General features: G+C 42.0%; 1 protein-coding gene across 1 annotated transcript in view; it reads right to left on the bottom strand.

Annotated features, from left to right (window-relative positions):
• The window catches only part of DNAH14 (dynein axonemal heavy chain 14), a 357,723-nt gene that overhangs the window by 189,957 nt on the left and 140,555 nt on the right, over positions 1 to 27,211 (bottom strand). The window contains exons 31-35 of the mRNA XM_035008404.1: positions 16,805 to 16,909; positions 16,601 to 16,719; positions 15,794 to 15,868; positions 10,033 to 10,120; positions 6,916 to 7,169 (exon numbers count right to left, since the gene is read on the bottom strand). Coding sequence (XP_034864295.1) covers positions 6,916 to 7,169; positions 10,033 to 10,120; positions 15,794 to 15,868; positions 16,601 to 16,719; positions 16,805 to 16,909 — 641 coding nt within the window. The remainder of the gene's footprint in view (positions 1 to 6,915; positions 7,170 to 10,032; positions 10,121 to 15,793; positions 15,869 to 16,600; positions 16,720 to 16,804; positions 16,910 to 27,211) is intronic.

Raw genomic sequence — 27,211 nt, 5'->3', positions numbered from 1 at the left:
CGATCAATGAGAACGGCAGAACTCCAGTGCTAGGGGAATACTGCACATAGAATTCACGGCTTATTTACCATGATTCTTTAGTGTTTCAAAGTTAATTTTTTTAACTGTCTTTTTTTCTTTTTTTTCTTTTTGAATTTTTCTATTTCCCTTTTTCAACCAACATCTTATCAATCCCTTTTTTTAAAAAAAACATTTTTATTTTTCATTTTTAGAGTCATATTCTATCCCTTCATAGTAGTTACCCGTATTTTTGGCTTATATATATAAGTTGTTCTCTCTTTAAAATTTTGAGATAGTTTCCTCTAACAGATTAAAATATACCCTAAATCTCTCGTATATGGTGTTTTCTATTCCCCTGCCTGATCACATCCTCTCCCTTTTTTTTTTCTTTTTTCTTTTTTTAAATCCTCTTCTTTCTTTTTCAAACAACTTCTTATCAATTCCTTTTATAAAATTTTTTATAATTTCCATCTTTACAGTGATATTCCATCCCTTCATCATGTCAACCCTTATTTTTGTACATATATAAGTTTTTCTTTCTTTAAAATTTTGGGAGGCACTTTCTTCTAAAAGACCAAAATACACCCCAAATCTAGTGTGTGGAACTGATCTATATACCAGCCTGATCATATTTGATCACATTCTGTTTTTGTTGTTGTTGTTTTGTTTTGTTTGTTTTTGTTTTTGTTTTTATCTTTATCTTTTTCTTTTTTTTTTTCTTTCTCTTTTTTCTCTCTTTCCCTTTCTTTTTCCACTGCTTCAGGTCTTTTCTGATTTGTTTAGAGTATATTTTCTGGGGACGTTGTTACTCTGCTAGCATTTTGTTCTCTCATTAATCTATTCTCCTCTGCACAAAATGACAAGACAGAAAAAATCACCTCAACAAAAAGAACAAGAGGTAGTACCGACTGCCAGGGACCTACTCAATATGGACATTAGTACGATGTCAGATCTAGAGTTCAGAATCATCACTTTAAAGATACTAGCTGGGCTTGAAGAAAATATGGAAGTTATTAGAGAAACCCTTTCTGGAGAAGTAAAAGAGCTAAAATCCAACCAAGTAGAAATCAAAAAGGCTATTAATGAGGTGCAATCAAAAATGGGGGCACTAACTGCTAGAATAAATGAGGCAGAAGAGAGAATCAGTAATATAGAAGATGAAATGATGGAAAATAAAGAAGTTGAGAAAAAAAGAGATAAACAACTACTGGATCACGAGGGCAGAATTCGAGAGATAAGCGATACCATAAGACGAAACAACATTAGAATAATTGGGATCCCAGAAGAAGAAGAAAGAGAGAGAGGGGCAGAAGGTATAATGGAGCAAATTATAGCAGAGAACTTCCCTAATTTGGGGAAGGAAACAGGCATCAAAATCCAGGAAGCACAGAGAACCCCTCTCAAAATCAATAAAAATAGGTCAACACCCCGACATCTAATAGTAAAACTTACAAGTCTCATAGACAAAGAGAAAATCCTGAAAGCAGCTCGGGAGAAGAGATATGTAACCTACAAGGGTAGAAACATTAGACTGGCAACAGACCTATCCACAGAGACCTGGCAGGCCAGAAAGGACTGGCAGGATATATTCAGAGCACTAAATGAGAAAAATATGCAGCCAAGAATACTCTATCCAGCTAGGCTGTCATTGAAAATTGAAGGAGAGATAAAAAGCTTCCAGGACAAACAAAAACTAAAGGAATTTGCAAACACAAAACCAGCCCTACAGGAAATCTTGAAAGGGGTCCTCTAAGCAAAGAGAGAGCCTAAAAGCAACATAGACCAGAAAGGAACACAGACAATATACGGTAACAGTCACCTTACAGGCAATACAATGGCACTAAATTCCTATTTTTCAATAGTTACCCTGAATGTAAATGGGCTAAATGCTGCAATCAAAAGACACAGGCTATCAGACTGGATTAAAAAACAAGACCCATCGATATGCTGTCTGCAAGAGACTCATTTTAGAACCAAAGACACCCCCAGATTGAAAGTGAGGGGGTGGAAAACCATTTACCATGCTAATGGACACCAAAAGAAAGCTGGGGTGGCAATCCTTATATCAGACAAATTAGATTTTAAACCAAAGACTGTAATAAGAGATGAGGAAGGACATTATATCCTACTTAAAAAATCTATCCAACAAGAAGATCTAACAATTGTAAATATCTATGCCCCTAACATGGGAACAGCCAATTATATAAGGCAATTAATAACAAAAGCAAAGAAACACATTGACAACAATACAATAATAGTGGGGGACTTTAACACCCCCCTCACTGAAATGGACAGATCGTCTAAGCAAAAGATCAACAAGGAAATAAAGATTTTAAATGACACACTGGACCAAATGGACTTCACAGACATATTCAGAACATTCCATCCCAAAGCAACGGAATACACATTCTTCTCTAGTGCCCATGCAACATTCTCCAGAATAGATCACATCCTAGGTCATAAATCAGGTCTCAACCAGTACCAAAAGACTGGGATCATTCCCTGCCTATTTTCAGACCACAGTGCTTTGAAACTAGAACTCAATCACAAGAGGAAAGTCGGAAAGAACTCAAATACATGGAGGCTAAAGAGCATCCTACTGAAGAATGAATGGGTCAACCAGGAAATTAAAGAAGAATTAAAAAAATACATGGAAACCAATGAAAATGAAAACACAACTATTCAAAATCTTTGGGATGCAGCAAAGGCAGTCCTAAGAGGAAAGTATATAGCAATACAAGCCTTTCTCAAGAAACAAGAAAGGTCTCAAATACACAACCTAACCCTACACCTAAAGGAGCTGGAGAAAGAACAGCAAATAAAGCCTAAACCCAGCAGGAGAAGAGAAATCATAAAGATCAGAGCAGAAATCAATGAAATAGAAACTAAAAGAACAGTAGAACAGATCAACGAAACTAGGAGCTGGTTCTTTGAAAGAATTAACAAGATTGATAAACCCCTGGCCAGACTTATCAAAAAGAGAAGAGAAATGACCCAAATCAACAAAATCATGAATGAAAGAGGAGAGATCACAACCAACACCAAAGAAATACAAACAATTATAAGAACATATTATGAGCAACTCTATGCCAGCAAATTAGATAACCTGGAAGAGATGGATGCATTCCTAGAGATGTATCAACTACCAAAACTGAACCAGGATGAAATAGAAAACCTGAACAGACCTATAACCACTAAGGAAATTGAAGCAGTCATCAAAAATCTCCCAAAAAACAAAAGCCCAGGGCCAGATGGCTTCCCAGGGGAATTCTACCAAACATTTCAAGAAGAATTAATACCTATTCTTCTGAAACTGTTCCAAAAAATAGAAACGGAAGGAAAACTTCCAAACTCATTTTATGAGGCCAGCATTACCTTGATCCCCAAACCAGACAAAGACCCCATCAAAAAGGAGAATTACAGACCAATATCCCTGATGAACATGGATGCAAAAATTCTCACCAAAATACTAGCCAATAGGATCCAACAGTACATTAAAAGGATTATTCACCATGACCAAGTGGGATTTATCCCTGGGCTGCAAGGTTGGTTCAACATCCGCAAATCAATCAATGTGATACAGTACATTAACAAAGGAAAGAACAAGAATCATATGATCCTCTCAATAGATGCAGAAAAAGCTTTTGACAAAGTACAGCATCCTTTCTTGATCAAAACTCTTCAGAGTATAGGGATAGAGGGTACATACCTCAATATCATAAAAGCCATCTATGAAAAACCTACAGCAAATATTATTCTCAATGGGGAAAAACTGAGAGCTTTCCCCCTAAGGTCAGGAACGCGGCAGGGATGTCCACTATCACCACTGCTATTCAACATAGTACTGGAAGTCCTAGCCACAGCAATCAGACAACAAAAAGAAATCAAAGGCATCCAAATTGGCAAAGAAGAAGTCAAACTCTCACTCTTTGCAGATGATATGATACTTTATGTAGAAAACCCAAAAGACTCCACCCCAAAACTGCTACGACTCATACAGGAATTCAGTAAAGTGGCAGGATATAAAATCAATGCACAGAAGTCAGTGGCATTCCTATACACCAACAACAAGACAGAAGAAAGAGAAATTAAGGAGTCGATCCCATTTACAATTGCACCCAAAACCATAAGATACCTAGGAATAAATCTAACCAAAGAGACAAAGGATCTTTACTCAGAAAACTATAAAATACTCATGAAAGAAATTGAGGAAGACACAAAGAAATGGAAAAACGTTTCATGCTCATGGATTGGAAGAACAAATATTGTGAAGATGTCAATGCTACCTAGAGCCATCTACACATTCAATGCAATCCCCATCAAAATACCATCCACTTTTTTCAAAGAAATGGAACAAATAATCCTAAAATTTGTATGGAACCAGAAAAGACCCCAAATAGCCACAGGAATGTTGAAAAAGAAAAGCAAAGCCGGCGGCATCACAATTCCAGACTTCCAGCTCTATTACAAAGCTGTCATCATCAAGACAGCATGGTACTGGCACAAAAACAGACACATAGATCAATGGAACAGAATAGAGAGCCCAGAAATGGACCCTCAACTCTATGGTCAACTCATCTTTGACAAAGAAGGAAAGAATGTCCAATGGAACAAAGTCTCTTCAACAAATGGTGTTGGGAAAATTGGACAGCCACATGCAGAAGAATGAAACTGGACCATTTCCTTACACCACACACAAAAATAGACTCCAAATGGTTGAAAGACCTCAATGTGAGACAGGAGTCCATCAAAATCCTAAAGGAGAACACAGGCAGCAACCTCTTCGACCTCAGCCGAAGCAACTTCTTCCTAGAAACATCGCCAAAGGCAAGGGAAGCAAGGGCAAAAATGAACTATTGGGACTTCATCAAGATAAAAAGCTTTTGCAAAGCAAAGGAAACAGTCAACAAAACCAAAAGACAACTGACAGAATGGGAGAAGATATTTGCAAATGACATATCAGATAAAGGGCTAGTATCCAAAATCTATAAAGAACTCATCAAACTCAACACCCAAAGAACAAATGATCCAATCAAGAAATGGGCAGAAGACATGAACAGACATTTTTCCAAAGAAGACATCCAAATGGCCAACAGACACATGAAAAAGTGCTCAACATTGCTCGGCATCAGGGAAATCCCAAATCAAAACCTCAATGAGATACCACCTCACACCAGTCAGAATGGCTAAAATTAACAAGTCAGGAAATGACAGATGTTGGCGGGGATGCAGAGAAAGGGGAACCCTCCTACACTGTTGGTGGGAATGCAAGCTGGTGCAGCCACTCTGGAAAACAGTATGGAGGTTCCTCAAAAAGTTGAAAATAGAGCTACCATACGATCCAGCAATTGCACTACTGGGTATTTACCCCAAAGATACAAAAGTAGGGATCTGAAGGGGTATGTGCACCCCGATGTTTATAGCAGCAATGTCCACAATAGCCAAACTGTGGAAAGAGCCAAGATGTCCATCGACAGATGAATGGATAAAGAAGATGTGTTATATATATACAATGGAATATTATGCAGCCATCAAAAGGAATGAGATCTTGCCATTTGCAACGACGCGGATGGAACTGGAGGGTATTATGTTTAGTGAAGTAAGTCAAACAGAGAAAGACATGTATCATATGATCTCACTGATATGAGGAATTCTTAATTGTAGGAAACAAACTGAGGGTTGCTGGAGTGGGGGATGGGGTGGGAGGGATGGGGTGACTGGGTGAAAGACACTGGGAGGGTATGTGCTCTGGTAAGCGCTGTGAATTGTGCAAGACTGTTGAATCTCAGATCTGTACCTCTGAAACAAATAATGCAATATATGTTAAGAAAAAAAAAAAAGAAGAAGAAGAAGGTAGCGGGAGGGGAAGAATGGAGCGGGGGAAATCAGAGGGGTAGACAAGCCATGAGAGACGATGGACTCTGAAAAACAAACAGGGTTCTAGAGGGGAGGGGGGTGGGAGGATGGGTTAGCCTGGTGGTGGGTATTGAGGAGGGCACATTCTGCATGGAGCACTGGATGTTATGCACAAACAATGAATCATGGAACACTTCATCTAAAACTAATGATGTAATGTATGGGGATTAACATAAGAATAAAAAAAAAGTGGTATACAGTTATACTTCTGCAGTAAAATGAACATGTGAATATATATCAAATGTAAAGTATTCAGTAAAATTCAAGTGGTGTTAGTCAAATATATCAGCCTCCCTGCTCCCTTTTCCCTAGAGTTTAAAGGAAATTGTCACATCTAAAATAAGGAAATTTATACTTGTGCAGAATTTCTTTAAAAATTAACTTTTCTTGAGAATCAAAGACCTTATGCAGTCAGGACAGTTATTTTTCCACGAACAGAGGAATCCTTAGGAAAAAAAAAAAACTCAGAAGTTTGAAACTTCACATTTATCATAGGAATCTTATGCTTGCTCTCCTCTTCTCCCCAGGGTCAGTGGCTCTATTTTCCTACAGCTTCACACTTGTGGTGTTTCATATATGAAATATATATGTATGAGTATATACTATACCAGGCTCCTGGTAGAAGAAAGGAAGCTCTGAGGTACAGAACTGGCTAGAAATGTTCTCTGGTTTGTTTCCCAGTTTAGAGTATTCCAGAACGGACAGCACACAGGGGAGAGTCGAGGCCTGAGGGAGGGCTGCACTCTGGCGGAATGATGGGAGGAGCCAAGCCGATCCAGAAAGATGAAGGAAGTTAAAATGAAGGGAGGGACAGCGGAAAAGAGAGGGAAGAAAGCACAGGCATAGGGGACTCAAACTGACACAGTTTGTCCAGAATTTCTATAAATCCCAGAAAATTCAAAGGCAGGTTTGACAAAATTTGCGGTAGAGAATCAATCTACCTAGAGGTAGCTGTGTGACGAGTTATTTTAGGCAGAGTCGTAACTGGGATCTACTTACCTCGTCCACTCAAAATCGCCCGCACTGGAGATGCCTTTCAGCAGTAAATCTCTCACGATGTCTCTGCAGTGCACACGGAGCGTGAGCAATGCTCCCAGGACAACCTGCGTGCGGGAGTTATTGGTGTCCAGCGCCACCAGCTCTGCAATCTCTTCTAGGTGATGGATCACGCCAGCATGGACCTTCTCCAACTCTGCTCTTGAATGAGAACTCACGAAACTTTTGATGCAATCATTATAAAACATGATCTGGCTCTGAAAAATTAAGATAGAAAGACGATCATTGAAAAATAAACTTTATAAATTAAACCAGATGTTTTCTTGATGTCTCTGTGTGGTGTGAGTACGTTTGTGTGTGAAAGAGAACTTACACATTTGAATGTATTTGAGAGTTAGACACTGAATTTGATTAATGCTCGTGGGGCCTTATTTTTTAATAAATTGAAATATATTTACTACCAATAGTTCTACTTTCGAAATCAGATATTCTTAGCCATCATCACTAGACTGAGTAATAACCCAGGATAGTAATAATGGTAGAAAACTCCAGCATGAAATTAGGACTGTGTGCTGAGCAGAACCCAGAAACACTCTTCCTAGAATATGTCGTCTGTGATAGTTTTCAGAAAGTCTGCAGGACTTCTGTTATTTGATCCATCTTTGAGGCTCTCTCCCTATGTGCCAGAGTTGTTTTAAGAAGGCCTCTGGCTTAATGTCACATTGACCTGGGAGTCAGTGGAGGGGCATACGTCGGGAGGCTTGTAGGTTTCTGGCCCGTGATTGGGTGAACTGTGATTTTGGTCCCTAGGATAGTACCTACCAAAGGAAGAGTGTGCTGGAGGATGAAGGGGCATAGTGAGTTCGTCTTGGGATTTCATGAATTTGAAGTGCCTAAGGCTATAAAGAAATAAACACTGGAATATTTAGCATAGGGTAAGAGGTATAGCGGTGGGACTTTTTTCCAGAGCAAGGTAAAAGGGGAGAGGATGTGGAACCTGATGCAGCAGTCTGTGTTCTTGGCTGCATGCAGCAGGAACCAACTCTGACTTTCTGAGAGGATGTGGCAGATTGACAGGAGGCGAAAGGCCGTGGCTTGGGAAGTGGGCAGGAGCGAGTCTGGGCCAGGCGGCAGGAACCAATGTCACGGCCACAGCACAGAGGAATCCGCTCAAAAGCCACTGCCCTGCTGCGTTTGAAGCATTTATTCAAGAGTCACAGCCTCACAGAGAGCATCTGATGGGCCGGGTCCCCTTGCTAGGCTGCATCAGTGTGGGCTCTGGGGAGGTGGGCTGTGAACCAGATCTTTCTTTCCTTAGACAACTAGAAGGGAAATGTCCACTGTTGTGGCTTGGATAAATCCGCACTGAAATTCTCAGTGGCCAGAACATTCAGGCACGTTATCATCCCCACCCCCGCAGTGCTCCACATGCAGAAGCGCAGGAGAAGGGGACATTGTCAGTGGTGCACTGGGATGGGAAATTAGCAGCAGGCTGGGCAGACAGGGGAGGAAATTTGGTAAAGTCTGTTCAATGATTTCAGTTCAAGCTGCTTCTTATTGGTCAGCATATTTGGAGGACCAGGGACCTGGGGATGATCTTCTCTTTGTAGAGCAGATCTGATTATCTGGATGCCTGGTCAACCACAGAAATGTCCAGACTGATTCATCATCATTTTGCTGCCTTTGTAGACAACAGCTTAAACAAGTCCTCGCAGCTCAGGATCTTCGAGTATTTTACCAATATTCAGTCAAATGCACGACGAAAGGGACCGGGGAGATTGGACATCATTATTTGTGTGCAGAATCCCAGGTGATCTGAACAGAGACGTGAGAGTTGTGGTGGGGCAAGGCACAGTGAAAAGATGTGATGCTATCTTTAAATTTAATAGAGTCAAGTCTGCTTTACAAACACTTGATGATGGTACCTCATGGGGCTGGGCTCCATCAGGGCAGGAGAACCACTGTCCCCAAGTGCGTGGGGACTCTCATCACCGACAGGCGTAACAGACTTTTCAGACCTCTCCAGAGCATTTTAACATGACAACCGCTCACTATCTCCAGAGGAAAGTCAGTCCAGTTCGCCCTCTGCTCCCGTAGCTTCCAGGACGCCTCTGGCATTGTCCTTCATGGAGCCCCTTCCTTCGCCTGCTTGCTAAATGGGGGATGTCCCCTGGGGTCTACCCTTGTCCTTCTTTCATTCTACATGGTCTACAGGGGAATTCCCTACTGTCCTGGCTTTAACCACTACTTCACGAGCTCTCCAAAGAACCCCGTGTTTTGGCTTCCTTTGCTATCACACACACCTCATTTCTCTTCCTCCTTTGCGGTCCAGAACAGTGACACTTGGCAGAATGAAGGCTCCCTGGAAAGACATCCTTGAGCAAATCCCCAGAGTCTGTGCCGTTGCCACCTGACATGGCAAAACGGACTTCACAAGTGTGATGAAATCAAGACCTTCAGATGGAGAGAGTATTCTGGGTTATCTGAGTGGGGCCAGTATGACCGTGTGTACCCTTAAACCTGGAGAACTTTTTCTGCCTGCGAGCAGAGGGAGGTTTGACTACAGAAGAGCAGACAGATGTAAACATGGCTGGCTTTAAAAATGAAGGCATGCCAGTGGCCTCTAGAAGCTGGGAAAGAGAAGGGAAGGGACTCTGCCCTGAGCCTCCAGGAAGGAATGCAGCCCTGCCGACACCTTGATTTTAACCAGCGACTCCAGGGAGGACTTCAACCCACTGCGAGATAACAAACGTGTGCTGTTTTAAGCAACTAAGTTTGTGGCAACTTTTTAATGACAGCAATAGACCCCAAATACAATGCAATAGAGGGATATCCCTGAGAAAATAATTTATGACTTATTTTCATTCAACATTTTATTATGAAACAATTTTAAAACCATAAAAAAGTTGAATTATAAAACAAACACCCATATACCCACCACCTATATTCTAACTAATTTTTTGTTGTATTTACTTTCTCACACATCTGTCCGTGTATCCATCCATCCGTCCATCTCATTTTTTGATGCATTTCAAAGTAAGCGACATGTATCAGTACCCATTGTAATGGTTTATTTCTAAATCTTTGCTTTCTTGGCAGAATAGCCACAAACTAACTCACCACCATGAGGACCACTTGTCCTGGATGAGACACCACCCATGTAGAAAAAGCCTGGCAGCTCCAGTCTTCGACCCCTTGACTTACAAACCTACAAACAAAACATTTTATTTCTATTATTATGTGTAATCATACTGGCCATTTAATGATCAAGCATGACAACATCACGAGGGGATTTTCCTTTAGGATCTCTGGTTTTTTAATTCTAACTTAGGTATATGTGTATGGGACCAAATGCTAGAGTTGTTAGAGCCTTATTCATTCATGCATAACGCATATTCCTTAAATTTCCCTTTAATAACACCAGTACTTCTCCAATAGAGCCACTGAGTTTCTGGGGTGGTAAAACTAGAAGGGGGAGATGATACGTATTAGCTTTGAATTTCTAATACTAGCAATGACAAAATCAGTATTTAAAATAATTTGAAACCATCAAATGAATTTTAGCAGTAAAGCCTTGCATTTAGCTTTAAAAATTAATCATAGGGGGGAAATACAAGTCAAAACCTCAATGAGACACCACCCCACACCAATCAGAATGCCTAAATTTAACAAGTCAGGAAACAACAGATGTTGGCAAGGATGCGGAGAAAGGGGAACCCTCCTACACTGTTGGTGGGAATGCAAGCTGGTGCAGCCACTCTGGAAAACAGTGTGGAGGTTCATCAAAAAAGTTGAAAACAGAGCTACCCTACGACCCAGCAATTGCACTACTGGGTATTTACCCCAAAGATACAAATGTAGGGATCCGAAGGGGTACGTGCACCCCGATGTTTATAGCAGCAATGTCCACAATAGCCAAACTGTGGAAAGAGCCCAGATGTCCATCGACAGATGAATGGATAAAGAAGATGTGGTATATATATACAATGGAATACTACTCAGCTGTCAAAAAGAATGAAATCTTGCCATTTGCAATGACATGGATGGAACTAGAAGGTATTATGCTGAGCGAAATAAGTCAATCAGAGAAAGACAAGTATCATATGATCTCACTGATATGAGGAATTTGAGAAACAAGACACAGGATCATAGGGGAAGGGAGGGAAAAATGAAACAAGAGGAAACTGGAGAGGGAGACAAACCATTCGAGACTCTTAATCTCAGGAAACATATGGAGGGTTGCTGGAGTGGAGGGGGGTGGGAGGGATGGGGTGGCTGGGTGATAGACATTGGGGAGGGTATGTGCTATGGTGAGCACTGTCAATTGTATAAGACTGATGAATCACAGACCGGTACCCCTGAAACAAATACATTATATGTTAATTTTAAAAAATTAATCGTAAGGAAAAAATAGGATTCATGAAAAATATGCAGACATTTTTATTTAAGATCAAGTTAATATGTGCCAACAGAGTATGTCTGCATATTGTTACAGTGGGTTTGTTTCACTCAGAAGTGTTTAGTTTCTACATAATCAAATCGATCAATCTTCACATTTCATCACTGACGTCATGTGTCAGAAATTCTTGACACTAAACTTCACTCATTTTCTTCTCCTTCGATGGCTTCTTTTCTTACTTATCAACTTAATTTAGAATTTAGTTTACTGGGGCACCTGGGTGGCTCAGTCGTTAAGCATCTGCCTTCAGCTCAGGTCATGATCCTGGGATTGAGCCCCACATCAGGTTCCCTGCTCCACGGGAAGCCCGCTTTTCCCTCTCCCATTCCCCCCTGCTTGTGCTCCCTCTCTCCATGTGTCACTCTCTTTGTCAAATAAATAAATAAAATCTTAAAAAAAAAAAGAATTTAGCTTACTTTTAAAATGAATATTTGTTCCTCTAAATTTTGCTGTAATTGCAAATGGTGTCTGTTCTTATTATTTTCTTATCACTGCCACTGGGGAGAAATAGGTTTATAACAACTTTCTATATATTTCAAAACAACATCAGTGGCAAATGTATGTTTCATCAATTAAAACGACCTTTTATTTTATGTCTTTGTTTTCTTTTTGCTTGCTGTTACGTGACCTGTCTTTCCTGCTTTTATTCACAACTTTGTGTAGCACTGCTTTATCTCTCAAACAACATGTAGTTCCAATTCTCTTTTGACAAAATCTTCTTTTAATTAAGATCTTACTTCTATTTTGACACTTGCCCTGTGTTTATATTTATATAAATACACACACACACACAGAGCACACTTATTTTGTTTCCTCCAGGGTTTTGGAAATATTTATTCTGATTTTTTATAGTCTCTTGGGAGAGAGTGGATCAAGATTTTTGACCTAATAATCCTGTCTTCATCGTGAACCATATCCCTTCAAATGACAGATAATATATGAATACTATATAATAATACCTATGTCATATATATTCTACATACACACATATGTACATGCACACACATAGAAAACCCTGGAACACAAGAAAGTGTGCTCCAGGGCATCCACAACTTGAAAAGTTGGATTGAATGATAGAAAGAAGAGCAGAGCCACCAAAGAACACTCCTGCCAAGTTTGACACACCCAAGAGGGAGGGGGGATTGGCTCTTCGGGACGATGAGGAGAGAGCTTTCTAAGTAGGGACTGCAGTGGCCTCTGCCTGTCCCCACACCCGCCGCCCCCTACTCAGCCACCGGTGGCCACTGTGAATGCAAATCTCCGAGGGCCAATGAGGCTGGAGAGAGAAGCAGAGTAGGGCCTGCAATCACACCACACATCCTAAAACACGGTGGGAAGCACAGGGAGGAAGAGAGGAAGTGGAGAGAGGGGAAGAAAGGAACCAAAGTTTGTCGACCCTGGCATTTTCCCATAAGACATGGCTGGTGTGTCTGAAGCAGCGCTGGAACCCGTGCGCCAGGGAAGTGACAAAGGCAGTTTGCAGCGTCCAGGAGAAATGGAAAGGAACATCCATGCACTGGAAGGTGTGCCACTCCCAGCCTGGGGCTGCGCATCTGTCCTGCGACCCGCAGCCGTGCGCACAGGGGGCCTCTGTGATTCCCAGGAGCACCCGGTGGGAGAGGGAGAGGGGCTCGCCAGTCTGACTGTGAACGGACAACCAACGGAAGCAGGAACCTGGGGAAGCAGTGTTAACAAAGCTCACGCAGCCACAGACCGCTCCTTTACCGGTTCTAACACCGGCTGAAGCTCTCGGAGATCAGGGGCATCTCTGGCATCTGACAATCGCTCCACCAGCAGGGCGTGTGCCATGCGAACATGCTCTGGTGAGATCAAACACTGCCAGGCCCTGCGATATTTGATGAAAGAGAAATCATTTCCCCAGAGGGAATACTGAAAGTATGTACTCAAAAGCTCAGAAAAGGTTCCAGGTAGAAGACACTGTTTTGCCAAATTGAATGCGTGATGAAGATAACACCTCACCATTCTGTCACGTGTGAAAACAAAAATGATGCTTTTTCCAAAACCCACCGTCAAAGGGCAGCCCCTGCTCTGTGTCCTCCAATCCCAAACGGCTGTCCCCTGATCTCTACCCAGCTGTAATCAAGCCCCACACTGCAAGGCCTGCCTGAAACCAGACTGCAACAGGACACACATCCCAGTTTAACCCTTCCTCGCCTGGGCGCTCTGGGGGGGCTCTCAGTAGGGCTTCTCCTTTACCCCACACACTCAGCTCTGTCTTATCAACACGTTGTTTGGGTCACATTTTGGGGAGCTAGCATTCAACAAATTGGATTTGAACTTAAAATTAATTCCGTTCAACTAGCCTGCAAGAGGGAAAAATAAAAATATTTGCCACTCACAGATGTTTTCCAGAAAATATTACTTGGAAATATATATAGCACAAGGAAAACAAACTCTAAAATGTGAGACCTATGAATCGGTAATGAACAAAAACAAAACAAACCAAGAACCTTACTAAGACTAGATAATTACTGATCCATAAACTGAGAACTAGCTTCATTTGGAATAAAATCCTGCATGATTACAACAAGGAGGCTGTGATGGAAGGGTATTATGAAGTGATCCATGCTCACTGTGGACAAATCAGAGATATTTACTGTAGGCTTTGATAAAAATATGTTTCACTTTGTACATTAACATTTAAAGAGTATTCACTAGATAAAAGGAACTGCTTATGACTTTGGCATGGCTGCCCCAAAAGACATGAAGAAACTCAATATAACAATAGTAAGTGAAACCCCCCAGATCAAAAGCCTGGTGATTGGAAGACATACAATGGGATGGGGAGCAGTGAAGCAGGAGGGCACATGCATGCAAAGGGTACCTCAAGAGTTCAATGAAAGGACTCTTTGCAGACATGGGGACAAGGTCAAGGGAGCCAACAGGGCTGGTGACACAGTTATTTATTAGAAATAAATGCTAGAAATTAAAAAAAAAAAGGGTAAGGACAAACCCACAGAAAAGGAGGAAATGTTTAATACAGTTTTCTAGAAAATAAAGTAAGTGGACCAAAAAATGAACAGGAAAATCAAGGGAAGTTCAACATAAGGAAATTCATGACAACCACAAATTAAAGGCAAAAGAGTATTTGGGTTTCTTGACAGATTCATTAAAAAAACTTTGAACAAATGAGACATCCTTTAATTACTAAAAACTTTACACACAAGGAAGAGAATAAAACTCTTTACTTTGATGAGGGGTATATTCCAGAAATCCAAGCATCATAACAAACGATGAAACGTTAGAAATGTTCCCAGTAAAATTAGGAACCAAAGAAGGATGCTCACTGTCATCTGTACTTTTCAACACTGCACAAAATTTATCATCCTAAATAACAGGAAGAGGAAGAGACATTTCTTTTCTTTTTTTTTTTTTTTTCTAAAGATTTTATTTATTTATTTGACAGAGAGAGAGACAGCGAGAGCAGGAACACAAGCAGGAGGAGTTGGAGAGGGAGAAGCAGGCTTCCCGCCGAGCAGGAAGCCCAATGCGGGGCTCGATCCCAGGACCCTGGGATCATGACCTGAGCCGAAGGCAGACGCTTAACGACTGAGCCACCCAGGCGCCCCGGAAGAGACATTTCTAAAAGGACTGCAAAAAAAGAGAAAGAACTATCATTAATAGTAAATGATTAGATTGTCTGACAAAAGTCCCAGTGCAACAAGTGAAAATCGGTTTGTCCCTCAAGTGTCCAGATGCATTTTTCAGGGTTCCTTGCCCTCACATGTAGACATCTGGCTCTCATCACGTCACCCCAAGGAAGAAATGGAGCCAAGGAAAGTCATCCTGGTTATTTATGGAGTAAGTAATAATCTGCTCTGCTCTAGAAGTCTTGTGTTGGCATTCAGGATCATATTCATAAACATAGATATTAAAACCCCAAGACCAATAAATAGCCTTTCTATAACCAACCACAAATAATTAGAAATGCACAAGACGGCTCTAGGAAATTCGTTGAAAAGTTCACGCTCTGAGGCTCTTTCTTCACTCTAAACGGACTGGAAGTTACAAAGGAGAACATTACAAGGCCTGAACCAAGCAAGCACTGCGAGGAAGCAGAAGTGGGGTGGGCTGCAACCCGAGCCTGCTGTGCATGGGGTCCTCAGAAAGCAGGCAGCAATGTGCCGCCACGAGTCCAGCTCCTGGCCAGTTTGCAGATAGGCGTGAGTCCAAGCACACAGAACCCACCCGAATGCACTCCCTGATCATGCTTTCCAACTGAAATATTCACACTGTAAAAAAATGCTTATTTTCCCTTCAGCCATGTGCTGTCATGTTCTATCAAAACCCATTTCATGAAACTTTACTCCATACATTTCTGCAGATACTTCCCACTTGGATTAGCAGATAATTAAGCTTAAATATATATAATGTAATCTTAGGGTTAAAAATTGTACTCACTTTTTCAGCACATCAAACATGCTCTTCTCTACATTCACCAGCCACTGTTCCACAGCACTTCTTACGCGAATTTTCCTACAATTTTTTCAAAAATAATTTGCAAACAATTTTTATCCATGTTTCACTCCTTTGATAAGGCTGTAGACTAACTTTTCTACACTTACACCATTCACAGGCCAAAGGACCATAATTCTCTAATTTTGTTTTTTCTAGATCTCAATTTTGAAAGCTATGCAGACAAAATATCACCTAACTTTAGGGAATTCTGACATCGAAACCATGGATTTACAAAATTAAGAGGTTCTGGTAAAACGTGAACTGACGAAGTAGGTAAGTTATATCACAAAGCTCTTTAAACAGCCAGCTGAGTTCAGGGTTGGGTTAGGGACTCTGGTGGATGGGAACACTTGGACGCAGCATGTTTTCATCAACTCCCATCAGGAGCCACATGCCACAGGCTGGCAGGCAAACTGGACCAGTGTGGTGGCAGGACCCAGTTGTTGACACCGGCCTGGAGTTGTTCACAGCCAGCCGGGCCATGGGGTCAGGGACCGGGGGCAGCATTAACAACACCAAATAAATAGTAAAGTTCCTTCCTAAGTGCCTATAATAAAACCCCATTTTGGCATTCAGGATAATACCAATGAATATACACATGGAAAAGTAAAAATCTGCATTAAGTACGTATCTTTGAAGAGACAGTTTGCTTAGCAAACTTCTATGAAATATCAGAAATTTCCAAACAGAGGTTTTAATTGTGAAGTTTTATAGAGTCTGAATGCTTAATTCATAACACATAGGTCCTACTTGGGCAACAGAAGAGTCTCCCCCTCAGCAGATATGAGCATTATCACAGCAGGAGGTCCGATTTCTTGTTTCCATATCAGTAATTGTTTTATATTTTCAAAACACTTCACAAGATGAGGCTGTGGACCAGAAACAAGCATCAATAACACTATAAAATTCTGACCTGGTTGGGAAATAATGTCACTGAGCAGAGAATAATATTACCTGTACAGACTCAGGAGTTCCGCTATCAGCTAGAATATCAAGGAGTTCAGCGTTGCTAAGAAAGTAAAATCTTGGGAAAATCATTCTTTTAATTTCAAGGTAGTCCTGTCCAGAACCAAAAGAAACTGCAGTTCATAATGTATGTTTAATCATGATAGGATCACAGCCTCATTTGGGCCTACATTTGCACACAAAAAGCATGATATTTAAATTGCAGTATACATAGTAGCAGGAGTAAAACTAAGAGCCCATGCTTAATTGATTCTTAAATTGCTAAATTAATTTTTCATAAAGACAACTAAAACAAATGAAAGTAAAACCCAAAAAACCCCACCCGTGAACACATACGCACACAGACACCCCGCTGTACGTCAGATCACCAGCACTGACTTCCCGTGCCCCCACCTTTCTGCTTGTTTCCAGTCCTCAGGGAATAAGTCGTCACCTCACGTCCCTGCTGCTGCATACACAGCCCCTCCAGCCCCAGCCCTGCCCACCGCTTAGCTGCACTCACACCTGTCTTCACTCCACTCCCCCTTCTCCAGAAGAAGAAATGCCCGTTTCCACATCCCAGGCAAGCCATCCTGTGTCACTGATCACTCTCCTACACTTGCAAGCTCTCCTTTGCAACCTCTGCTCCCTTTTACCTCTCTCTCATTAAAAATATTCGTAAGCAGCCCCCTCTCGCACTTTGTTTTTCTCTAGCTACTGTCTACTTGCCCACCTCCCTTCCACGGTCACAGTGCTTGAAAAGATCGTCTATTCATGAACAGACATTTTTCTAACAAAGACATCCAAATGGCCAACAGACACATAAAAAAGTGCTCAACATCGCTTGGCATCAGGGAAATCCAAATCAAAACCTCAATGTGAGATACCACCTCACACCAGTCAGAATGGCTAAAATTAACAAGTCAGGAAACGACAGATGTTGGCGGGGATGCGGAGAAAGGGGAACCCTCCTACATTGTTGGTGGGAATGCAAGCTGGTGCAGCCACTCTGGAAAACTGTATGGAGGTTCCTCAAAAAGTTGAAAATAGAGCTACCATATGATCCAGCAATTGCACTACTGGGTATTTACCCCAAAGATACAAAAGTAGGGATCCGAAGGGGTACGTGCACCCCGATGTTTATAGCAGCAATGTCCACAATAGCCAAACTGTGGAAAGAGCCAAGATGTCCATCGACAGATGAATGGATGAAGAAGATGTGGTATATATATACAATGGAATATTATGCAGCCATCAAAAGGAATGAAATCTTGCCATTTGCAACAACGTGGATGGAACTGGAGGGTGTTATGTTGAGTGAAATAAGTCAATCAGAGAAAGACATGTATCATATGACCTCACTGATATGAGGAATTCTTAATTGTAGGAAACAAACTGAGGGTTGCTGGAGTGGTGGGGGGTGGGAGGGATGGGGTGACTGGGTGATAGACACTGGGGAGGGTATATGCTCTGGTAAGTGCTGTGAATTGTGCAAGACTGCTGAATCACAGACCTGTACCTCTGAAACAAATAATACGTTACATGTTAAAAGAAAAAGAAGATAGTAGGAAGGGAAAAATGAAGGGGGGGAACTCGGAGGGGGAGATGAACCATGAGAGACGATGGACTCTGAAAAACAAACTGAGGGTTCTAGAGGGGAGGGGGCTGGGGGGATGGGTTAGCCTGGTGATGGGTATTAAAGAGGGCACGTTCAGCATGGAGCACTGGGTGTTATATGCAAACAATGAATCATGGAACACTACATCAAAAACTAATGATGTAATGTATGGTGATTAACATAACATAATAAAAAATAAATAAAAAAAAAAGAAAAGATCATCTATCAACTCGGGGTCTTTGCTGACTCATCTCTCAGCCATCCCCGGGCCCTGCCGTGCGGCCCCGCTGCTGCGTCTGACGGTTGGCTCTGTCCCTCATTCTGCCTGGGAAGTCACTCTCCTGTTTTTCTTCATCCCTCGGCCACTTCTTACCATTTGCTTTCAGGATCCCTCGTGGTCCCCACACTTGAATGCTGACATGGCGCACACCCCATCTCTCCTCCGCCTGTCCTGCTGGCTCTGTGGCTCCTGTCACTTTTCCCTGCCCCAGATCTGTATACCCAACTGCTGATTGCAGATGTTCATTTGGCTGTCCCATAAGTCTTAGATTTTCAACATGTCCAAAACGTACTTATTTCTACACAAGCCTCTCCCTCCTACTTCCTCTCTCTGCACTGGGATCCCCTTACACTTGGGTGTCCAAGCCAGAGATCTCGGCACAAGCCTGGACCTCCTTCCTCTCTCCTCCTCGTGCCCATCTGAAGCTCCTGGCTCCACCTTCCTTAACCCCTACCACTGTCTTACCTTAGTCTCCCAGGATTTCTAGTCTTGTAACGGGGTTCTTTTCATCTATTCTCACTGACCACCCCCCTTCTACACATAACTCTATGCTCTCTTCTAGGGAGACATTTCTAAATCAAATCATTTCACTCCCCTACTCAAAATCCTTCATTATGATATTCAAGGCCCTTCATCATCTGGCCCTGCCTCCCTGGGGAATCTCATCACTTAGCCATTTGCAAACTAGGTTCCATTGGTACCATCTTGTTTATGTCTCTGGAACATGCCACACTTGTTCATGGTTGCAGATCTGAACTTCCCCCTTGCCTAGGATGCTCTTCCCACCCAGCCACCCACACACAGTGACCCTTTTACCTGCCTAACTCACACATTCTTCCAAAACCCAGCTGAAGGATCACTTCTCCCAGGCTGGGTTGATCTCTCTTCTTTCATGTGACCATACCACCTAAACTATCACAGCATACATCACATGCTAGTATCTCTCTACTTTGGTTCCTATAATAGATCTTGAGTTCTGTAATAGTAGGGAATTATCTTGGGAGTCCCAGCATGTAGCAGCAGTACCTGGTATAAAGCAGGTGCTCAATACGTGAATAAATGGAAAATTACTGGTTAGTAATGATGCTTAGTAATAGTCCAAAGAAACGCTAGAAATAATTAGAGGGTTTATCTCAATCTTTACTCAGTAAACTTGCTATTATTAACCATTCATATAGCAGAGGGTCTTCCTGGGCAGAGAACTTTCTATAGGCTGTAACTACCATATGTGGGTATTCTGGAGGGGTCATCACAACCACTGTGACTTGTGTTCAACAAGGAAAAGATATAAAAACCCAGAAAGAGATCTTGGTTTATGAAGTGAAGTGAATATAGTCACCACGAATCTCAGATATTAAAACCCGGTATTTTAAAATATGTACGTCTAGCTGACAATTAAGTGTTTTGGCAATGTTTAAATATATGGAATCAATAATTTATAAAATCATCAAACAAGGACTTCTGGGGAAATGGTGGAGTAGGAGGACCCTGAGCTCACTTTGTTGCCCCGGTAAACCTAGATAACACCCACATCAGCATAAATAACTCTGAAAATGACCTAAAGACTGCCAGAACAAACCCCACAACTAAATGTAGAAAAGAGGCTGCAATGAAGAAGAGAGGAAGGGCAGAGAGGTGGTGGGGAGCTAAATGGACTTGTGGGTCTGTTGGTAGAAGAGAGACACCCACGAGCACAGACGGGGGTGCGGAGGGGGAGAAACAGACCCTCTCACAGGGGGCCAGCATGGGGCAGATGAATCCTCCTAACATTTGGCTTTGAAAATGAGATGGGTCAGATTTTGCGAGTTCTTACAACCAGCAGGACTTAAAACCTGGAATTTTAAACATCAGTGGTTCAGCTCTGGGAGAGCTGGGAGGAAGAGAGGAAAGGGAGTCCCCACCGTTAAAGAGACTGCATGACAAACAGCCCCACAGAGATACAGCACAGAAGCTGCAGTTTGAAAAACACCTGGGACGCACAGGAAAGCGTCATTGACTCATCTCAGAACCTGTGTTGGAGTGACAGAGATCAGTGGGGGACTTATCCAGAAACAAAGGAGCTGGCAGGTTCCACTTCCCTCCCCTAGCATAGATACTCTGACACCAGCTGGAACTAACTTACTAACAGCAATCCCCTCATTCTGGCGTGGACATGCCCCCTCCAGCCAGACCTCAGCTCCAGGTCCCCTCACACAGCAGACCTGCACCCCTGCCCACATGCATGTTGCAGATCCACCCTCCCCACCCCAAATGGGCCCTCGGCAGGAGCCCATCAAAGCAGTGCCACAAGCCTGGTAGTGTGTGCGCGGCCCAGACAAGGGTCAGCACCACTCCAAAAGTGAGTCCTGTGGGAGGGAGATTTGTTTACTCATCACAGAGCCTGTGCTGGAGGGACAGAGATCCTTAGGAGACCCCTCCAGGGACAAAGGAGCCGGCAGGCACCATTTCCCTCCCCCAGCCCACAGACACCTGTGGGAAGAGCACAGCTGGATCGCTCCCCACCGAGGATTTTAACAGCGTGCTCTGCCCCCCCACACTCCTCTTCACACACGCCCCTTCCCGCCAGTCCTCCATCTCAGGTCCCCTCCATGGCAGACCTTGCAGACACTGCTAAGACTATGTACCCCGCACCCCCCACTCTTCTGCAGACCTGCCAGTTTCAACATGCCCTCGGCAGGAGCCCGTCAAAGCGGTGCCACAAGCCTGGCAGTGTGTGCGTGGCCCAGACAAGTCAGCACCACTCCAAAGTGAGTCCTGCCCCAGGGAGAGGGGAAGATAAGCACACACCCGTCTGACTGTGACCCCAGCAGTGGGCTGAGGGCAGGCCCCTGCTCTGACTGCAGGCCCCAGCCACGAACAGAAGCTTCTCCGGGGACGGCACAGGGACAGGGCCTGCAGTTTGGTGCTACTGCATCTCCGGCAAACGCCTGGTCTGACTCAACTCCAGCCCAAGGCAGCCCTGGAGCAGCCCACTAACACCACGGGCACCAGACTCTGCCCACAACAGGCAGGGAGCCATCGCAGACAACAGGACTGAAGGCAAACACATCCCAGCCACAACGGGAGGACACCCCTGGGGCAACACACATAGGAGACACCCCTGGAAGCACCAGGTTCTGGGGAACAGACATCGCACTGCAGGACCTCTTCATAAAGCCACCACTTTCAAGTGCAGGAGACGGAGCTGACTTTCCTAATAACACAGAGAAACAGACCATGCAACAGACAGAATGAGGAGACAGAGGAATATGTCCCTAATCAAAGAACAGGACAAAATCAAAGTAGGAGACCTAAGCGAAACGGAGGTAAGTAATATGTCTGATAGCGAATTTAGAGTAATGTTCATAAAGATGCTCGCTAGAATTGAGAAAAGAGTGGAGACCTCAGTGAGACCTTCAACAAAGATAGAAAACATAAAAAGAACCATCAGAATGAAGAACTCAATAACTGAAATTAAAAATACACCAGAGGGGGCGCCTGGGTGGCTCAGTTGGTTAAGTGACTGCCTTCAGCTCAGGTCATGATCCTGGAGTCCCAGGATCAAGTCCCACATTGGGCTCCTTGCTCAGTGGGGAGTCTGCTTCTCCCTCTCCTCCTCCTCCCTCTCATGCTCTTTATCTCTCATTCTTTCTCTCTCAAATAAATAAATAAAATCTTAAAAAAAAAAAATACACCAGAGGGTATAAATAGATTAGAGGAAGAAGAACAGATCAGCGACCTGGAAGACATGTAATCAAAACCCATCAAGCTGGACAAGACAAAGAAAAAAGAGTAATAAAAAACGAGAACAGGTTAAGAGAACTCAGGGACACCATCAAGCGTAATAACAGTCACATGATAGTGATTCCAGAAGAAGAACAGAGAGAAAAGGGGGCAGAACATTTATTTCAAGAAATAATAGCTGAAAACTTCCTGAATCTGGGGAAGGAAACAGAAATCCAGATCCAGGAGGTACAGAGAGCCACCCTCCCCCAAAAAAATCAACCCAAGGAGGTCTGCACCAAGACATGTAATTAAAATGTCAAAAAGAAGTGATCAAGAGAATTTTAGATGCAGCAAGAGGAAGGAAAACAGTTGCATGCAATGGAAACCCCATAAGGCTATCAGCTGATTATGCAGCAGAAACTATGCAGGCCAGAAGAGAGAGGCATGATCAATTCAAAGTGCTGAAAGGAAAAACCTGCAACCAAGAATATTCTATCCAGCAAGGCTCTCATTCAGAACAGAGGGAGAGATAAAGAGTTTCTCAGACAAATGAAAGTTAAAGGGGTTCACAACCACTAACTCAACCCTACAAGAAATATTAAAGGGGACTTTGTGGGTTTTTTTGGTTTTTAAATTCATTTATTTTTATTTAAATTCAATTAACATATAATGTATTCCTGGTTTCACAGGTAGAGGTCAGTGATTCATCAGTCTTATGTAATACCTAGTACTCATTATAATGAAAATGAAAACACAATGGTCCAAAATCTTTGGGATGCAGCAAAAGTGGTTCTAAGGGGAAGTTTATAGCAATACAGGTCTACCTCAACAAAGAAGAAAAATCTCAGACAACTTAACTTTACAACTAAAAGAACTAGAAAAAGAAGAACAAACAAAACTCAAAACGAGTAGAAGGAAGGAAATAATAAAGATCAGAGCAGAAATAAACAAAATAGAAACTAAAAAAACAATAGTACAGATCAATGAAACCAGGAGACAGTTCTTTGAAAAGATCAACAAAATTGATAAACTTTTGGCCAGAGTCATCTAAAAAAAAAAAAAAAAAAGAGGGCTCAAATAAACAAAATAAGAAAGGAAAGAGGAGAAATACAACTAACATCACAGAAATACAAAGGATTATAAGAGAATATTATGAAAAATTATATGCTAACAAATTGGACAACCTAGGAGAAATGCATAAATTCCTTGAAACTTATAACCTCCCAAAACTAAATCAGGGAGAAATAGAAACTCTGATCAGACTATCAGCAATGAAATTGAATCAGTAATCAAAAACCTCCCAAAAACCAAAAGTCCAGGACCAGATGGCTTCACAGGCGAATTCTACCAAACATTTAAAGAAGAGTTAATACCTATTCTGCAAGCTATTCAAAAAAATTGAAGAGGAAAGAAAGCTTCTAAATTCATAGTATGACACCAGCATTACCCTGATAACAAAACGACAGAAAGATACTACAAAAGAAGAGAACTGTAGGTCAATATCTCTGGTGAACATATATGCAAAAATCCTCAACAAAGTATTAGCAAACTGAATCCAACAATACACTAAAAAAAATCATTCACCATGATCAAGTGGGATTTATTCCCAGGATACAATGGTGGTTCAATATTTGCAAATCATTCAACATGATTCATCACCTCAACAAGAGAAAGGATAAAAAAACATATGGTCATATCAATAAACACACAAAAAATCATTTGACAAAGTACAACATCCATTCATGATAAAGACTCTCAACAAAGTAGGTTTAGAGGGAACATACCTCAACATAATAAAGGCCATATATGAAAAACCCACAGGTAATACCATCCTAAATGCAGAAAAACTGAGACCTTTTCCTCTATGGTCAAACAAGACAAGGATGTCTACTCTCACCACTTTTATTCAATATAGTACTGGAAGTCCTAGCCACAGTAATTAGACAAGAAAAAAGGAATGGGGCGCCTGGGTGGCTCAGTTGGTTAAGCGACTGCCTTCAGCTCAGGTCATGATCCTGGAGTCCCGGGATCGAGTCCCGCATCGGGCTCCCTGCTCGGTGGGGAGTCTGCTTCTCCCTCTGACCCTCCTCCCTCTCATGCTCTCTGTCTCTTATCCTCTCTGTCTCAAATAAATAAATAAAATCTTAAAAAAAAAAAAGAAAAACGGAATAAAAGATATCCAAATTGGTAAGGATGTTTGCAGAATGACATGATACTATACATAAAAAATCATAAAGACTCCACCAAAAAGCTACTAGAACTGATTAAGGAATTCAGTAAGGTTGTATGATATAAAATCAATATACAGAAATCCATTGTATTTCTATACACTAAGAATGAAGTAGCAGTAAGAGAAATTAAGAAAATAGTCCCATTTACAAAAGCACCCAAAATAATAAAATATCTAGGAATAAACTTAACAAAGCAGGTGAAAGACCTGTACTTTGACTATAAATGATAAAACACTGATGAAATAAATTTAAGATGATATGAACAAATGGAAAGATATTCCATGCACATGGACAGGAAGAACAAATATTGCTAAAATATTTATACTACCCAAAGCAATCTACACATTAATGCAATCCCTATCAAAATACCAACAGGGCGCCTGGGTGGCTCAGATGGTTAAGCATCTGCCTTTGGCTCAGGTCATGATCCCAGGGTCCTGGGATCGAGTCCCGCATCAGGCTCTCTGCTCCTTGGGAGCCTGCTTCTCCCTCTGCCTCTCTCTCTCTCTGTCTCTCATGAATAAATAAATAAAAATTAAAAAAAAATTATCATTAAAAAAAAATACCAACAGCATTTTTCACAGAATGAGAACAATCAATCCTAAATTCGCAGAAGACCCCAAAAAGCCAAAGCAATCTTGAAGAAGAAGAACAAAGCTGGAGGCATCACAATCTGAGATTTCAAGATATACTACAAATCAGTAGTAATCAAAACAATATGGTACTGACACAAAAATACACACATAGAGGGGCGCCTGGGTGGCTCATTCGATTAGGTGTCCAACTCTTGATTTTGGCTCAGGTCATGATCTCAGGGTCATGAGATCAGGCCCTGTGCATTGGCCCCATGCTCTGTGGAGCCTACTGGGGATTCTCTCTCTCTCTCTCCCTGTGCCCATCCTTGCCACTCATGCTCTGTCTCTCTCTAAAAAAAAAAAAAGATACACAGATCAATACAACAGAATAGCGAGCTCAGAAATAAACCCACAATTATATGGTCAATTAATTTTCAACAAAGGAGGCAAGAATATGCAGTGGGAAAAAGTTGCTTCAACAAATGGTCTTGGGAAAACTGGACAGCAACATGCAAAAGAATGAAACTGCTTTCTTACGCTATACACGAAAATAAACTCAAAATGGATTAAAGACCTAAATGTGAAAACCTGAAACCATAAAAATCCTAGAAGAGGGCACAGGCAGTAATGTCTCTGACATTAGCCACACTAACTTCTTTTTAGATATTTCTCCTGAGGCAGGGGAAACAAAAGCAAAAATAAACCAACAGGACTACATCAAAATAAAAACCTTCTGCACAGCAAAGGAAACCATCGACAAAACTAAACAACCACCTACTGAATGGGAGAAGATATTTGCAAATGACATATCTGATAAAGGTTAACATCCGAAACACATAAAGAATTTATACATCTCAATACCAAAACCCCCAAATAATCTCATTAAAAAATGGACAGAAGACATGAACAGATATTTCTCCAAAGAAGACATGCAGGTGGTCAATAGATACATGGAAAGATGCCTAACATCACTCATCATCAGGGAAAGACAAATCAAAACCACAATGAGATCACACCTCACACCCGTCAGAATGGCTAAAATCCAAAACACAAGAAACAACAGGTGTTGGTGAGGATGTGGGGAAAAAAGGAACCCTCGCGTACTATTAGTGGGAATGCAAACTGGTGCAGCCACTGTGGAAAACAGTATGGAGGTTCCTTGAAAAATTAAAAGAACTACCATATGATCCAGTAATTCCACTATAGGGTATTTACCCAAAAAATACAAGAACACTATTCAAAAAGATATATGCACCCTTATGTTTATCACAGCATTATTTACAATAGCCAAATTATGGAAGCAGCCCAAGTGTCCACAGATGAATGGATAAAGAAGATGTGGTCTGTATATACAATGGAATACTACTCAGTCATAAAAAAAATGAAATCTTGGGCACCTGGGTGGCTCAGTCGGTTAAGCGACTGCCTTCGGCTCAGGTCATGATCCCAGAGTCCCTGGATGGAGTCCCACATCTGGCTCCCTGCTCAGTGGGGAGTTTGCTTCTCCCTCTGACCCTCTCTCCTCTCATGCTCTCTCTCACTCTCTCTCTCAAATAAATAAATAAAATCTTTTAAAAAAAAAAGAAATCTTGGGCGCCTGGATGGCTCAGTTGGTTAAGCGACTGCCTTCGGCTCAGGTCATGATCCTGGAGTCCCTGGATCAAGTCCCATATTGGGCTCCTTGCTCAGCAGGGGGTCTGCTTCTCCCTCTGACCCTCCTCCCTCTCATGCTGTCTCTCATTCTCTCTCTCTCAAATAAATAAATAAAATCTTAAAAAAAAACACAACAAATCTTGCCATTTGCAACAACATGGGTGGATCTAGAGGGTATAATGTTAAATGAAGTCAGTCAGAGAAAGAAAATACCGTATGATTTCACTCATATGTGTAATTTAAGAAACAAAACAAACGAACAAAGGAAATAAAAAGACAAACCAAGAAAGAGACTCTTAATTGTAGAGAACACACTGCTGGTTACCGGGGGGGGGGGGGGGGGGGGGGGGGGGG

The sequence above is a fragment of the Mirounga leonina genome, unplaced genomic scaffold (assembly GCF_011800145.1).
Source record: "Mirounga leonina isolate KUSES-001 unplaced genomic scaffold, KU_Mleo_1.0 Mir_152, whole genome shotgun sequence".
Taxonomy (NCBI): domain Eukaryota; kingdom Metazoa; phylum Chordata; class Mammalia; order Carnivora; family Phocidae; genus Mirounga; species Mirounga leonina.
This window is presented reverse-complemented; position numbering and strand designations above follow the sequence as displayed.